The sequence below is a fragment of the Numida meleagris genome, chromosome 2, assembly GCF_002078875.1.
Source record: "Numida meleagris isolate 19003 breed g44 Domestic line chromosome 2, NumMel1.0, whole genome shotgun sequence".
NCBI classification, from domain to species: Eukaryota; Metazoa; Chordata; class Aves; order Galliformes; family Numididae; genus Numida; species Numida meleagris.
The window spans coordinates 30,691,683-30,708,260 of record NC_034410.1 but is presented as its reverse complement, the minus strand read 5'-3'; the positions used below and the strand labels follow the sequence as shown (position 1 = coordinate 30,708,260).

Here is a 16,578-nt window from a genome sequence, read left to right as displayed (position 1 = left end):
CGAGTGTACAGGAAGGAAGGAAGGGAAGGTGATATTGCCAGCTTGCACAATTGTGCTGGAAACAGGACAGCATTTGAGATCTGTGGCACTGCCTTCATACTTTCCTGCTTGGAGTGGCAGAAAAGTAGGTCCCTTTCCATGGGGCAGCAACAAGGAGTAGAAAAGGTCCTTGTACCTTGCAAAGACAGCAAAAAAGCTGTCCCTTCCTTTGCCATAAGGGAAGGAAGGATGCAAATGGAGGAAGGATGTGGCCTCTGGTACGACTGCTTTCTGCCCTACGTGGAGCGGGCTGCTGGGTGGCAGCTGTGTATCCGATCAGCGGATGCAGGGTTACCATTGTCCTGAGATGTCTCGTGCAATTTTGTCTTCTCTGGGTAACCACAGCAGTCTTCTTTCTGCTCAGAGCAATATAAAATGGATTATTTTGGTTTCACACTTTTAAACTTCTCTTCAGAGTCATGAGTGGGATATTGACTGTTGTTAGTGACTGTGCTACTACGGGGGCTCTTCATGGACATAGTTCTGGTCATACTCCATGTCTTGCAAATGACGTTTTAAATTTCACATTATCTCAGAAACCATATGCCAAAACTCCCACTTCAGGATAGCCTTGGGCTGTGCACAGGTCTGTTAGATGAGACAGCTATCATGCTGTGTCGGAGATTTTGTACAGAGGGATAAGACAATCCCTAGAAAAACTGTTGGAGTGTTCCACTGTTCTTTTGTTATTCTCAGGGCGGGCTGCCTTGGGAAAGAAGGGGAGCTGGGAGAAGTGGATGTGGCAGAGGGAAGGGAGGATTGGGGTATATGCAGGAGAGCATCTGGGATTCTGTGGGTCCTCAAGTGCAGAGCGCTCAAGGCAGCTGCAGGGAGGCAGATGATGGCAGTGAGAAGTATACAGCATAAATGTGATATACATAATGTGGAATTTTAGTAATTTTTTTTTTTGAAAAAGGAAAAGATCTATGGAGGGAAAAGATTATAGGGGTGAGGTGGCTAAAGAGACTGTCTGGTAGCATAGAGATTACAGGGAAAATAGAGGGAATACAGAAAAACAGAGACAAGAGGCTGAGAGAGGGAGCTGGCTGGCATGGCAGTCATTTCATCGCAGCCTGGTAAGGTAGCCTGCAAATCTGGAAACCAGATAGCTCCTATTTCTGGGTGTTCACCTGGAGCTAAATTTTCATCCTGAAATGGTCAGCTGTGCAAGTAGGAGAGGTTGCTCCCTCCTGAAGGCTGCAAAAGTGAATGTCAGTTCTGTCCACTAACCTCAGCCAAACCCCAGCATGGGGAATGTGCCTGTGCTGCAGTTGTGCAGAAGTCCAAGGCTACAAAGGTGCTCAGAAGAGATAAAATAAACATTTAACAGGGAAAGGAAGAAGCCTTAAGTGCGTGCTTGTAAAGGAGATATGCTGCACAAATAAATTGCAGGTCAAGCTACTGAATTAGCCATTCCCTAAGGAAGGTGCAATATTTACATTAAATTAAGGTTGAAACAAAATCATTGTCACAGAATTCCCAGCTGAAAAAAGAAATAGATTTCCTAGAAAAGCAACTGCAGTTTCAGAACTTTCTGCATAACCCCACCTGCAGTTTACAGCTCTAAAATGCTGATACTCTATCCTACCAACGTTGCTTTTTTTGTTTGTTTTACTGCATGTCAGTAACAATAACCATCATTTCCTTTCCTGGTATTTTAGGTTCAGAGAGAGCTGGCTGCTGTCATTGCCCTGAAAGCGAGGAAGTCAGGTGAGTCAGACTGGACTTTGGAGAGGTTTGTGTAACATTGCTCCCTTTTGTTGTTGAAGTATTTGTATTTTTGTTGCTGTCCTGTTAAGATTGGGATGCAAAGATGGAGCTCATTCCCCTCTCACAGGAGAATCTGCATACAGAGCAGTGTGCAATTAGTGTGAAGTTTAGCTTCTCTTCCCATCACATCTAATGGCCTAGCTGGTAAAATCCAAGTGCTACACTTGAATTGAACTCGGGCCTCTTGCTGGCTGATGTTGTTATTACCTCTGGCTTTGCACTTTATAACAGACAAATAAGTTGATAGTTTCCCTGTGTTTGCTGAATGGCACAGTATCTCGTGCCATCTTTGCTGTATTTTACTTGCCTGATCCAGGTGCATTTCTTTATCCTAAGCAAAAGGCCAACTTTGTGCATGAAGGCTTTCTTTCCTGAGGTCTTGCCTGATGCACCCCAATGACTGTAGCAGCAATTCTCTGTTATGAGGCCAGAAGAAGGGGAAAGGTACGAGCATTACAGCGTGTGCTCTTGATACAGTGTGAAGGTACTGAAATCCATGGTCATTCACCTCTGTCAGGGTTTATCAGCACAGTCACTTCGCTGGCTTTGTATGGGAACTAACCAAACCTATGTGACCAGACCTGCCCCTGTACGGGGTTAACTCTCAGGTGTCTTTGCCTGTTAATGTGCAGTCAGGGCAAACTGCCTGTGGCAAAGGGAGAGATGAACGTATTGCCAGACCAAAACAGAGATGGAGTTGACTTAAATTACTGGCATGTTTCCAAAGCCTTAGAGGACTTTGAGAGTAATTTCACCATGCATCTCTTGTGACTTCAGTGATTCTGCTAGAAATTGAGGTAATAGATCTTGCACTTCGAGCTATTTTCTGACTTGCTAATAATATGGTGTCATAGGATCTGTATCCGTCTGTCTATCTGCTGCTTGCAAGTACAGCAAAAAGTTATTATACACAACACACCACTACACGCAAAATGACACCTTAAACTTAAGGCACCAGAAGACGTGGCTGGTATATCTGCAGATACTTCCGTATTAAAAAAACATTTCAGGCAGTGTGATGCGTCTTTGGCCAGAATTAGAAGTATCCATAGGTTACATCCATGGTCACCTGTAAATCCACAGAAAGTAATCACATGTAAATGTGAATTTTGAGCTGAATACTTTTCTAAGTGGCACCACTTGGCTTCTGAAGCTGCTGTGGTGGTTTGCAATGTCAGCAGCCTTCAGCTGCTGTCCTCACTTGGTGCCAGCCCAGTCTCACCTGAATGATGATGGCCGAACATGGAAATGCTTCTGCTCTGGTTCAGCGCAGAAAAAATGAGGGTATTTTAAGGGGAGATTGAGGGATTCCTTTTGTTTTGCTGTAAAATGGGTCAAAGGTGTAGTTCCATGAAGCTTTTACTTAGCAGTTATACAGCTCCAAGAAATCTCTGTCCCTACTTCTTATCTTCATTTCTTTTGGCAAATGTTATTACAGCAACTGTTCGTGAATAAAAGCTCCATTCCCTAGAAGAGTTGGTTTTAACCTGAATTAGCATCTCATTTCTGTTCAGTGGATGGCTCTATTAACTGCTGTGTCTCTACAGCAGGGGGTGGGGGCAACTGGATTGGGAATGAGCTGCAGGAGATAAAATGGGAAAGGAGGGCAGTTCTTGGAACCTCCCTTGTGCTGGTAGAATGGCAGCCCATGTTGAGCAGATAGAAATGGTTCAGTTAAAAATCTCAGCCTTAAATAAACAAAGCTCGCTGCAGAGCTCTGAAGTGCTGCATGGCCCTTCCTAATATGTTAATGGAAACACCAACAAGATCAGATTAGATCTGAATGAAAGACAACTCTTTAGCCAGTTTTAGCCAAAACCAGGCAGATTTGTTTTTGAAATTTGCATTTCTTTATGCCTCATCTTGGACTACTGTTTTTTTTTTTTTTTTAAAAAAAGGCTACATGAGCAGGCTTAACTGTAAGGTCTAATTTATGTTAATACCTTTACTTCAGTAGGAACAGAGAAAATTAGGGCTGTTGATTATGCTTATTTATTTTATTGCTGATGGTTGAGTTCACAGCATAGCAGTTACTGCGAGCAATCAGGCTGTGGTACACTGTGCCTGCTGAAGTGAAGCGTATTTCACAGAAAGTGCTTTTGGAGCTAAAAGCAACAGAATCTTTCTAAGATATCGTTCTTCTAACCTTGTCCAAGACTCTGTATAATTCCAGGAAATAAACCTGAGACAAAGAGTTTATTTTGGCTTAAAAAGTGTGGCACACGGCAATTGGGCTGGTGGCCCTGGTTTGGTCCCAGGCTGAGCGTGGGCTGCAGCCCTCGTCCTGCCCACTGCACTGGGCACTGGAGTGGGTCCTGCCTTCACTGAGAGATGTCCTTGAGGTCCTCACTGCGAACCCTAGAGCTGCTGTACAGATGTTTACATGCTGCTTTTGATGGTTTGGTAGTTTTTAAATTATGGTGTTTTGAAATATTTCCTCTAGACAGCTGGCTAGCACTACCAGGAAGAGCAAAACTTGAAGTTTTTTTTTTAATTAAAATAAAGACTGTAGTTTGTTCCTGAATTACCTTACTTCTGGATATACCTCTGCCTTTTGAGATGCACTTTTCAGTGATGTAATTGTACTAGAAAAACTGGCAGATAAAACCTATAATACTACTTGTCTAGAGCTGTTGTGGGAGTCACTGGGTTATGTTGCATAGAAGTGCTACACAAGCACATGAGAACTGCAGCCTCCTCTGTGAGAGCTGAATAGGCTCCAGCCTCTGAGGTCTGCTGTGCTTGGACAGGGGAAGTGTTGCCTTCGGTTATCAGGGTGAAACAAGCGGTGAAATAAAGCTTGGGCTACTATGTAGCAGTCGAAGAAATTCAGTGTATGAGAAGCAGTAATTACAGCTATTTCAGTTCTTGGGCTGGAACAGCTGTTTCAGATCAGAGATTTAGACACTATCAGTATCTGCTGACAAAATGCTCTACGAATGAAGACAGGGCCATGAGCGTGATGTGGGGTAGGGCAGGGTATCAAATTCTTACTGGTACAGGATCTGACTTGATGGAGAACGTCAGCAGAAAGTGAAGTCTGCAAGATGTGGCTGAGAATGCTTTTCCTCCAGAGGTATTCTTTGGTCTTTTTTTTTTTTGTGGGGTAGAAGAACAAGAGAACAAGCATAAAACTGTCAGATAGCTGAAGGAAAAGTGCAGAACCTGAGACATGAAAAACCTGTATGCTGTGGAGATCTCCCCTTTCATATTTCAAATGTATGCTGCATCCATAGCATTCTGATAGCAAGGGGGAAGCAGGTAGGCAGGTGCTTGAGAGCTCTCATGCAGAGAGAACTTAACATTGGTAGTTTCTTTGCAAATAAAACAAAGTAATGCAAAAGAGGTAAAATTGATGCGTGTAATCCTGAAGTTTTGATGGTCTTCAGTTGCACTATTGGCTACACAGCACATTTATATTTCACTAGAATGAAGCTCTCATAGTAAAGGTAACCTATGAAGGGAAAGTGAGCCTGTACACTTCTCTGTGGCATATAAAAATGCATTAAAATTGTTCTTGCTTAACATCAGAAATAAATAGATTAAATGCTGTCATCTTTGGTCTGGTAACAGGTCTTGGGAAGCAAGTAATTGGAGCAGAAGATAACTTTGCTTTTAATTGTAGGCACTTGGCAATTAGAATTGTTGTCTTTATTTATACCTTGCTGGTTTGCGATTGCTACCACAAGTGTGCTGGTGCAGAACAGAGAGGCAGCCTCTGTTCTGAAGCTTTACAAGGGCTGGCATTTATCTCAATTGCTTGTCATGGCTCATGACATGTTCCTTATGTGTTAGAGAAGGCAGCTAAAGCAGGGAGAAAATGTAGCAAATAGCCTAAGGCTGGAGGTTTAGCCAGTGGCAGAGCTACACGGGTACATCACAACTGATCAAAGTCTGTCAGGTGGATGCTCTGTGCTCATGCTAATCCTGTCCACAAGCAAGAAGTTGGGCCTCTCTGAGCAGGAGCCTCACACCATGGCAATGCCAAGCAAATTCCTTTGACTTTAAAGGAACAAACAGGGCAGGGATTTTCTTCTCTCTTTCCTGAGAAGAACAGGGCAGATGATATGGTGTGAGCTCACCAGTGGGGATTGAGCCTTGCAGGTTGTGAGCAGCTCACCCTCCTGGCAGCAGCTGTGCCACCTCCTGAGTGCCGTCGCAGCTGCTGCATGGCTGTGCTCAAGCACACCTGAAGCAACATCGCCAGGTTAGAAATGCAACAGCAGCCAGGACAGGTCAGGTTAAAAGTGCACGCAGTTCTGCTCCCTCTGTAAGTGATAAACAGAGGATGCTTAGGGCAGGGAAACAGACCAAGTGCAAACAGTCCTGATGTGCTGACTCAGCATCCACCAGTCTGTGGAAGAGGGATTTTGCTGTGCCCATGCTGCTGTGATGGGTAGGCCCTGGTGAACTTTCTTACCACTGATTTGTTACATCACTTTTTGAACCCACTGGTACTTCAGACCATCTTGTAGCAGTGACTCCCACAGTTTGAGGTGTGTGAAAGCATTTTTTTTTCTGTTTGTTTTAAACACAATCCCCACAATGGTAGATGTTTTGATACTACTGTTCAGTTATGCAAGTGGTGAACTACCTGTCCCCAGTCCATCTTCTTACTGTTTTGTGCCCTTCTGTCATATCCTCAGTGAGCTGTCTCATTTCCAAGCTAGAGAACTACTTCTTCCTCATTCTAAATCTCTTCCATTAAAGCTGATCATTTTAGCTTCATCTTCTATTATGTTATTTTGGGATGAGGCAACCAGAACAGCATGCAGTATTTAAAACATGGAAACACCCCAGTTTATGCAAGAGTATTATGGTATTTTGTGATTGTTTTCTTTTTGGTAACATATCAATTAATTGCTTATCCTCTTCCTCCTTTTTTTTTCTGTCTGTGTTTTTCTTTTTGATCCCCACTGAGCGTTACGTGTAGAAAATGAAACGGTTCAGAGCTGTAACAGAGAGCTGCTTGTTGTGTGCATACAGTTGCATCCAATTTTTCCTATGGGAATGAGTTTGCGTTTACCAATATTAGATTTTGTATGTAATTTTTCCTCCCGTGTACTCAGTATCTTTAGATCCTTCCTCAGAGGGCTGAGAGGTGCTGGAACAGGCGCAAAGCGAGGATGGCAGCTCTTATCAGTGGGTGGGGAGTGGTGTGGGAAGGAGCCCTGGGGACCCTTCTGGCAGCATTCCGCTGCTTTATCAGCTTTGTTAGCTCAGGAAGTTGTGTCTTTCCCATTCAACCCTTTTCCTCAAGTAGCACAGATCCGTGCGAGACTTTCTGGTAACATTCCTCTATGACAATTAGAAATATTATTAGAATTACTCTAATAATGAATTAGAATAATTAGTCCATGCTATATGAGTGTCTTACGTTGTGTTATTACTTACCTGTAGCAGAGTTGTTATATCAACTCAGATATCCTTAAGAATTTGAGTTAGATTTATACAGATGCTTGAAAAATGAGGTTGCAAATACATGATGAAGGTCACTGAAGAATGGAGAAGCTCAGCATTGTGTTTGAGTCTGGAACACGTTAAGTATCCTTTGAATGCACAGGTCATGTAAACAAGTGGGTGTACAATATCTCTGGTGTGAAATGGGCACATTTTATTGCCACTAGTTTTCTGCCACTGAAAAACCTTAGGGACTGGAAGAAGTTGCTTTCATTTACAGAATGAAATGGCAGTTGTGCCACAGAAGTGTGCATTTTCCCCCGTGGAAAAAATTGAGAGAATTTGAAAGGTGGGAAAAGACAAGCATACAACACTGATATCAGTAAGCGTGCTGCTCTTTTATGTCCCTTTGTGACTCTTCGCAGTGGGTTCATTTACATAAGACTGTATTTCTTTACAACATTTCCTTCAAGCACCCTTGTCGTGAAAGGAAGGGTCAAACTTAGTGAAATGTGTGGAAAAAAATGGAGATAGCATGATAAGTTATCCTGGAGTAGTGGCCAGTCAAAGGTGCAGGAATGTCATACTTTAGATTGGTCTCAGTAACTTTATCTTTACTTTTCCCCTTGAAATGGGGTTCAGCATAGAAGTTATACCTGAAAACAGCAATATTTTAAAAATTACATTGTATTTTAAGAATACAATGCCTTAAACTAAGGGAGGTAACTTGTTTGGTTTCTTTAAATGATCCTTTCCAAAAGTTTCATGCTTTATTGATGGGAATGCCCACCCCTATAGCCCAATGCATCCTATGGGTTTCTCCCACTGCCCCTGAGTTCAGGCATACCAAGAAGGTGGCCTCAGACTGCCTCCGGCACTGGGGACCACTACTCTTAGTGCTGTGCAGCCAGGACACACTCTACCATGCTCTGCTGTGCTGTGGCTGGCTCGGTGACCACTTGGAGTGTGGCACCCTATGATTTGGCAAGGGGATAGCCAGTCCTTTTGCAGTTGTTTCAGAACTTGGGCATTGTTATTTCTGTATGATTTATAAGATGCACGCATGTAAAAATGAGCAATGCAAAATAGCTGCATAGATGACAGATGTTTTGCAAATATGCAGAAAGGGATTGCACAGTAAGGTCAAAAAGACAGGAATTGTGCAAAATGCAGTCCCTAGGTGAATGCTTTGTTTTCAGTCCATTGGGAGAGGCATTTGTACAGCTCACAGAATGTATTTGTTCAGAGTCCTCTTTGTTTCCTGTTCCTTTCCTGGCCATGCCCATAGGGTATTTCCATGGAGCAGAGGGCGGTGTTTCGCTTTGCACCAGCCTGCTCTGTCACTGTCCCTTGTGCATGCCCACACCTCCCCATCTGAACAACTTGCCCCCAGCTTCTCTCCGTGCCTGCTCATCATGTGTTGGGATCCCCTCCACTTTTTCAGCACCTTGTTTCAAGCAACACTGTTAGAGATGCATTCATTACTGCTTGTTATTATTTTTATTTAAATATGCTGATGAGAATAAATGTCTAAATGCAGTGGGTAGAATGTAAAGCTTTGCACATTCAGCCATTGAATGGTTTTCCTTGAGCTGCTGTTGCTATGAAGACTATCACTTTTGTCTATTCCTATCATAATCCTATATTGTTTGCTACACATTCTGCACTTCTTTTCTCCTTGATTTAAAGGAAAAAAAAAAAAAAAAGAGCTCATACATTCACAAAGCACGTGTAAAATGTGACTTCTCCTTTGTATGTATCAGTGTGTCAGGCATTGAAAACCAAACCACCCTGCAGGTGAATCGGTGGTGGTTGGTTATCTGAGAGGAAGCACACCCCAGTTTAGCCAGAGATTACAAATCCCATTCTTCCAATGCACCGCCATTTTTGGAAGAAATATGGGCCTTCAAAACTAGATGAAAGGGTCAGTTAAAATAAACAGAACTTTCTAGCAGAAACATTGTACTAGGGTGTGGAAAGAGCAGTAGCCAAGGCTTCTGGCTATGAGCCAGAAATTGGGAAATATTGGTTGCTTTACTCATTCTTTAATTTACAATGGCTATATAATGTAGGTGGGCCTGAGTCTCATTCAAAATGAGGTTTGCCCTTCCTGTGGTTGTTCAGATGCAGTGAAAAGGAACGGTGCTTTAATGATGTGTGGATCACACAGACCAAATCTACATCTGTCAGCCTCCTTTCTTACCAGCCTGGCTTTGCTCTGTTTAGATTTCAGATTCCTACCCTTTCTGTTATCTGTTCCTTTTGATAAATTCTGCAATGAGAGGAAATGTTTTTTGCATAATTTTTAGGAGTCCTGTTTCCTATTTGAGATCTGAGGAATGGCTTGTAGCACTAAGACCCTTGGGAACTTATTTCTTCTGGATGGAAGCTAGACAAGCATAATGAGGACCCTGTGTGCAAATTCAATATTAGTTCTACACCTAAGGTCAAGGAGAAGTTAATGACCATTTTTTACATACTGAAATCAGTTATGAAACCAACATTACTTTTCTTGTTTTTATCCTTTTAAAACAAAATGCCAAATTAATTTATATTGGATTAAACTACAATGCATAAATAAGAATAAAAACCATGAATCCCAGATTGATGTTGGAGTGAAACTGCCATCCTTTGACAGTAGTTCATTCCCAAATTTACAAGCACCTTTATTCCAACCTATACTTGCTGTGCTTTTTTGATACAGAGGTGCTGAACGATGTTGTAAACTGGCATCTCTTTAATAATTTTTGCATTCTCTTTGTTTCTTTAATTAGCTGATTTACTCAGCTGATTGCACAGCTGTCTGGGCGACACCCCCCAAGGGCCTGCCAACTGTTTCAGAGATATGTGGTGTACTCAGAGAAGGGAAATCTGCACAATAATTTGCATATATGTATGCAGACGTAGTGGGAAGGAATGAGAAAGCTCAAAGGCAAATTTTATATTGCTAATAAAAGGAATCATGTTAAAGATGAGCTTAAAAAGCTTTCTCTTTTCAGTAATTTCTAGCAAAAGATCACAGTTTCATGGTAAATAAGAAACCAGTTCTCAGTTGGAGGGTATTATTTCTGGGATTATCGCTGTGCTGTATATGCAGCTCTTGGTAATTTCAGAGTTGTTCACTGCTTGTTGTTTTTCCTCTTTTTATCTAGAAATAAGACTCAAAATACAGCAGTCTGTACGTGTCAGGGCCTGGTCTGCTTTAACATGGTCCCCCAAATCTGATGTTTGTTGAAGCTCAGCTCCTTTTCACCTCTCAACACTAGTGCGTTACGTAAGCTAGAGGATGTGGCTTTTATTTTCCCCGATGGAATCAATACAAGCCATTCATTTTTTTTTTCCACCCTGATAAATTAATAAGCATCAGCAAACATTATAACACTGTCAAACAGCTCAGAGCTGCCATAGTAACGAACCTCTCTGGAGCTCTCTCTACCCCCTCCATGAAGAACAACAAGCTCTATTGTTCAAATAAGAAAGTTTTCAAAAAACATGAAATGCGCTTAGAATTATGTGCTCTTTGAAAAAAACACTTTTTTGCTATTTCTGAAAAGCTTCATATCATGAACTTCCTTTGGGGGGTTGAAAGAGAGAAACATGCTTTAAAAAATTTGGGATATAAGAAGAATGCTGGAAGTTGTGAACTTTCCAGGAGCGGATGATAAATCAAGTGGTGCAGGCTGTTGGCAGTTCAGAGCATTGGATGCTTCCCCAAGGGAGTTTTCTTGGAGACTTCCAAAGTCTTTTCAGCAGTGAACAGGAACATAAAAACAGCCTATAACCATTCGGTGGGGATGAGACAGTGGAAAATCTGCTGGCTTGTCAAATAAACAGCATCCTTCTATTTGGAATTAGGCTCTTTACCACTACCAAGGTGTTGTGTGCCTCCCATCTGCAGAGGGCATGTTGGTGCCTTATTGGCTAGAAGAAATTATGGATATGAATGATGAATGTGTACAGACTCATTAAGGTTGGAAAAGACCACTAAGGTCATCTAGTCCAACTGTATGTATTTATATGTGCATGTACGTATATGTTATGTATATACACAAATCCATCTTACATATACACATAAAAAGTTTAATTGTGTAGGAGGATTGAAATATTATAAAGGGCAAAGTAGTTTGATGTTGGAGGACGTTAGCAGGTTAAAGAACAACAGTAGTAAATGAGTGCTCTTATTTGAAATGAAGGTGCACTGCTGAAGTATGAAAAGCGTAGTCTAAGGGGTGACCAAGCTTAGTGCAAAGGCAGAGCTGCCTCCACACCAATGTGGGCACATCTCCATCCTAGCTGGAAGGCGTTGCCAGGCTGTGCCCGGGGGCTCATGATGCTCAGCGGGCTTGGTCTCGAGAGCAGCCCAGGGCAGTGCAATGTAAGCAGCATGTCTGCCAAAGGCAAGGTTTATGAGCTCCAAGAAGGCAGGCAGTCCTGGTGCCACGGCTGGGCTTCATAGTGAGCTTACAGGCTGTCAGAAATGCCCTGTCCCTTCTGCTGCCTGCTGCCAGGGTGCTCTGCTCTCAACCAGGACATCAAACACAGCCAAGCTTACAGCAATCCATCAGCAGCTGCACAAACCCCAAATGCATTATGGCTTGGAATACAGGACAACCTGCAGGGTGGGGAGCTGAGCTGGCTTTGGAGTGGCCACGGATGGAGGACAGATGTCCATGCCTGTCGTGCTGCTCTGTCCTGCAGCAAAATGGCTGGTGGGGATGGCGGTCCCCTCTGAAGCATTTAAATAATTAGCTTTTGGAGTTCACACCCTGTAGAGCCAAAGGGAGGAAGTTCACACCTCTGCTGGTGTTATTGTTTGGGCGGGCTGGCTGCAGAGCCCGTGCGATAGCGCAGGGGTTTGTCTCAGGGAGGTTATCTTGGCAACCAGAAGGGGCAGAAAGAAGAAACTTCATTTATAGCAGAGGAAGAATGCCGGGCTGCTGCACAATAGAGCAAAGCCTCTGGGAAGATTGGAATGCTTTGGGTTCCAGGAATTGCTTTATGGGTGGATTTTTCTTTTCTTTTTTTTTTTAACTTTAATTTCACTTAGGTGAAAGATGCTGCTATTTGAATAACACAATGTGTGAAAAATGCAATCATGCGAATTGTATGATGTGATTTTTAAAAATCAAACACTATTTACCTTCAGGTCTGGGGCCATGAAGAGCAGCCCACCTTGGGGCAGCGTGCTGTGCAGCCTCAGAGCCAGGTGGAGTGCTTCCCCTGGGCAACTGGGAGGACCTCAGTGCTGCACACTGGGTCCAGCTGCAGAGAGCCCTTTGGTGTTCTGTGGTGCTGCTGAGGGAGACAAATCTCTTCCTATGTCTTAAATCTACTTTAAACTTTGAAGCAAGGCTATGAAAGCAGGGAAGAGCTGCAGATAATACTGTTGACTCAAAGGTTGTGCTCTGTTCTCGTGTCAGCCATGGTTATGTTCCCTCTCCCTTCTAACCTCCTTGTGATGTCTGATCTTGCTGATATAGCTAGTACAGTATGATTTACTTTTACTTCTTTGCTATTTTTTCTGCTGGTTTAATGAGCTGAAGTCAAATTGCTAAAGGACAAAGCTTTCTCCTACAAGTACTCTCCATTCCAATGTTAGTTTTATGTAAGAATCCTCTAGAGCTCAGCTATGGTCCATGTGGACACAAGGAACTCAGATCAGATGATGGCCCTTGTGATCCTTAAGTGATCATAAAAAATCAACATCCCAAATTCCCTTGGCTAATTTGCCAATGTACACATTTGAACTGCACGTTAATAAGCTAATGCTCATTTAATATCTTTTTATTTCATTCATGGTGACCCCTCTTATTGACCAAAGGAGGAGAAGTGCTGCAGGTAGAAAAGGGAACTGGTCACAGCACATTTGTTTGCATTTTTTTCTGTCTCTGGTTTCAAGGCTGAACCCAAACATAACATTAAGCAGATACGGATAGAGCAGGGTAAACTGCCTTTGCCTTTCCCTGCAGCTGCTGCTTTGTCAGACGTCCTGGAGTGTTTGTGTCATAGGGAGAGAAGCAGGGCTTATGCTGGCAGAGAAGGCCGTGGTTGGCCCAACTACAAAATTCACAACTTCTTTGTGCGTACATGCTACAATTTTAGGGAACTGTCCCAGAATCAACACTTCCCTGGGAAGTACTTTCCCATCCCACCCTAACCTTCCTGTTGCGTTTCCTACGGCTGAATTTGCAACGTCAAGCCTTTTTATTCAAAAATATAAGGCCAGCTGTCCATAAGTGGGAAATTATCCTTGGATTCTTACATTTTATGGCTGAATGTGTATTGCATGCATGAGAGCCTGTTGGGGTAGTACCGAGTCCACTGCTCTGTTCCACCCACTTGGGTGGGAACTGAGGGGCTGTCTGTGAGATGGCACTGGGTGAGGAAATGCAGCAATTTGTTTCTTTTGTGTGTCTGATGACCCATGTGAACGTACATTTTTGAACTGGATAGGAATACTTAAGAGAGTTATGTTGTTTTATTTTTTCTTTGTTTTATAGACAAAATGTAGTAACCTTTTTTACTGGAACCATGAAAATAGAATTAAGGATCGTTATTTGCCAGTGTGGCCACTTCAGCCTTCAAGGGGCCATATTCTTGTGGTGGAAAAAATGTATTGATGGTGAGATTACTTAAGTATTACCCTGAATGCAGCTGAAGGGCTCAAACCATGTCTGGTCCTCGTGTGTCTGGATGAGAGACAGAGAGGACACAACAATTGAGTTTGTGATGGAAACATCATGAAAAAGAGGCTGACTGCTCCTTTCTTCCCAAGAGGGCCAGGAGCACATCAGTATGAGGTCTGGGACTTTCCTTTTTTTCCTTTAAGAAAATATTTACTGGTTCTTTCCTACATTCCTTACACTGTCTAAACAATGCTGCAGCCAAGGAGAGCTGGGCTTGGATTGTCAACTTTTTCAGCTTTTTTAGAACTGAGCTGTGAAATTGCTGGCAAAAATGTTTTTTTTTTTAATGTGTTTGTTTTGAATATGTACTAACCAAGGCCATTTTCTCATCAGCTTTCGAATTTCTCACACTAAAATTATTCAACATCCAAGGATATTAGTGCTGTGCAGGCTGCAGACCTGCACCTTCCTCCTCTGTGCTAGCTGAAAGATGCATTTCCCCGCAGCCCTCCATGGCTGGTATTGTCAATAGCTCCTATGCTGTCCCCTTGACGTTCTGCCAGTCAGGGTAGCATTGGTGTGTGCCTTCCTCTATGGTTCGCCAACTTGTTTTGGTCATAGTAGGTATGGGGGCTGGTGCTGGGCAGGGGACACCTGCAATGGTGACAAGGAGCTGGCTGTGGGCTGCTTATCATTTCCCCGTGACAGCTGTTTGCAGCACGCCTAGGAGAAGCTGCCTGGACCCATGGATTTACTTTGAGGTGGCTTCTGGAAACACCATGATTAGCTGTAAGCATCTGAAGAGGTGTTTTGGTCATTTGTGGCTAGAGCAAATTGATTTTAAGAGAAACTGGGAAAGTGAGAGTTTAGGAAACTCTGTATTTCTGCTAATACAGACTTGAGCAATTTGCAACTGCTCAAACAACCATTTATTATTATTATTTTATTAATGTTTTTATTCATTAACACCTTCTGGCATTGCAATACTCCTGCCTCTTGCCTGCTGTTCTGAGCAGTGTTTGGCATATCAGTGCCCTGAACTCTTTATGCCCTGTGCAGTTACAGCTCTGGGGAGAGGAAGGCTGGGAGATGGGCTACAAAAAAAGGGGCTACACAAATCCCTGACATGGTGGGATGGAGTAAGCCCCCTTGAGAAACTTGAGACAGGAAAGCAGAAGCCACACTGAGCTTTTGGGGCTGTAATTCTGATTGTGGCTTCATTGGGTTGTTACTTTCCCAGCCTAGAACATGGATACATTGCAATGATGCAGTCACATTTTGGTTTTGTCTGTGTTTAAATTCTACTGTGATTTAACCCAGATTATAAATGCTTTCTGTTCCGGCTAAAGATTGACCCCCATGTTTTCAGCATTTGCTCTGAATTTTAGAGGTTGGCTTTTAACACAAATATTTTCCACTAAACCATGTCCCTCAATACAACATCTAAACGTTCCTTGAACACCTCCAGGGATAGTGATTCCACCACCTCCCTGGGCAGCCCATTCCAGCGCCTGACCACTCTCTCAGGGAAGTAGTATTTCCTAACGTCCAACCTGAATCTCCTCTGGCACAACTTGAGACAATTCTCTCTAGTCGTATTGCTAGTTATATGGGAGAAGAGGCTGACCCCCAGCTCACTACAACCTGCCTTCAGGCAGCTGTAGAGAGTGAAGTGATGTCAGCAAACCCAGTGAAGATTTGTACCAGACTTCTGATTGTTGGTTGTTGTTTTTTTTTTTTGAAATTTTTTGGTATAAGATTCCTGAACAGAATAAACTGTATTGATAAAATGACTTTTCCTCCTTTTGCAATTACATCTATATTAATTTTATTTTTTTATAATGTAACTATGCAGGGGGGAGAAAGAAGCACCGTACCCTATTTGACATAGCAATGTCAGCAGAAATCCTGTAGTAAAAAAAGAAAATAAATCCATATCCTTTAGCTAGAGTTCAAGAACAGTCTAAAGTCACCTTTCTTTTAAGCTACTGGATGCTGCCTGAGGCTTGAGCTGATTGTGCCTCATGCCTGCAGCAGACTCACCATGCCAGATCTCACAGCTCCAGCTCCATGCATCAGCTTGACTGTGCTAACCTGGCTGTGTCTGAAGGGTCAGGCTGAGGAGAGCTTAGGTGAGGGTGGCTGATGAGGCTCTGGCTGCTGCCTGCCAACTCTTCTGCTGCTGCCTGCACGCTGATTTGTTCAGTGGTCAGATCCCAGGCAGCCTCACTTCACAGATGTAATTTTAAGGCAAAGCAGGACTGGTGATGCTTGCCTTCAAACAAGCGGTGGCAGCTCAGATGCAGACTGATGACTGGTTCAAACATCTTGGGATGGAGGAGGTGACTTTCATGAGTAATGGTGGTGTTTGCTGAGATTGAGATCACTTTGCTTATAAAGAATTTTCCAAGGCTGAGATGAAGGATAAATCTGCTTATTTTGTTTAGTCTGAGTTGACCTTCTGCAATAAAATGAAAATAAAGGGATTTCTGTTTTTCATTCTTTATGAGTCACTGGGTCTTGTTATAATATATAGAAAAGATGGGAGTTTCCTTGAATTCCACTGCTTTATCAGGAATAACTTAGTAGCAGAAATATAACTATTCAGTACTGCATTTTACTGCCTAGATTAAAAAAAAAAAATCCACACAGGAGTTTTTCCAAAACTACACAATGACTTGATTAGAAAGCTAAACTTGGGACCACATTGGTTGAATGGCCATCCTGTTTGATCTAGAATGGG

The 16,578-nt window shown here is 42.8% G+C and overlaps 1 protein-coding gene across 6 annotated transcripts in view; it reads left to right on the top strand.

Annotated features, from left to right (window-relative positions):
- Nucleotides 1-16,578, top strand: part of RAPGEF5 (Rap guanine nucleotide exchange factor 5) — a 153,797-nt gene that overhangs the window by 46,632 nt on the left and 90,587 nt on the right. For all 6 annotated transcript variants that reach the window (XM_021385930.1, XM_021385929.1, XM_021385925.1 and 3 more), the window contains exon 7: nucleotides 1,701-1,749. In XM_021385930.1, the coding sequence (XP_021241605.1) occupies nucleotides 1,701-1,749 (49 nt within the window). The remainder of the gene's footprint in view (nucleotides 1-1,700; nucleotides 1,750-16,578) is intronic.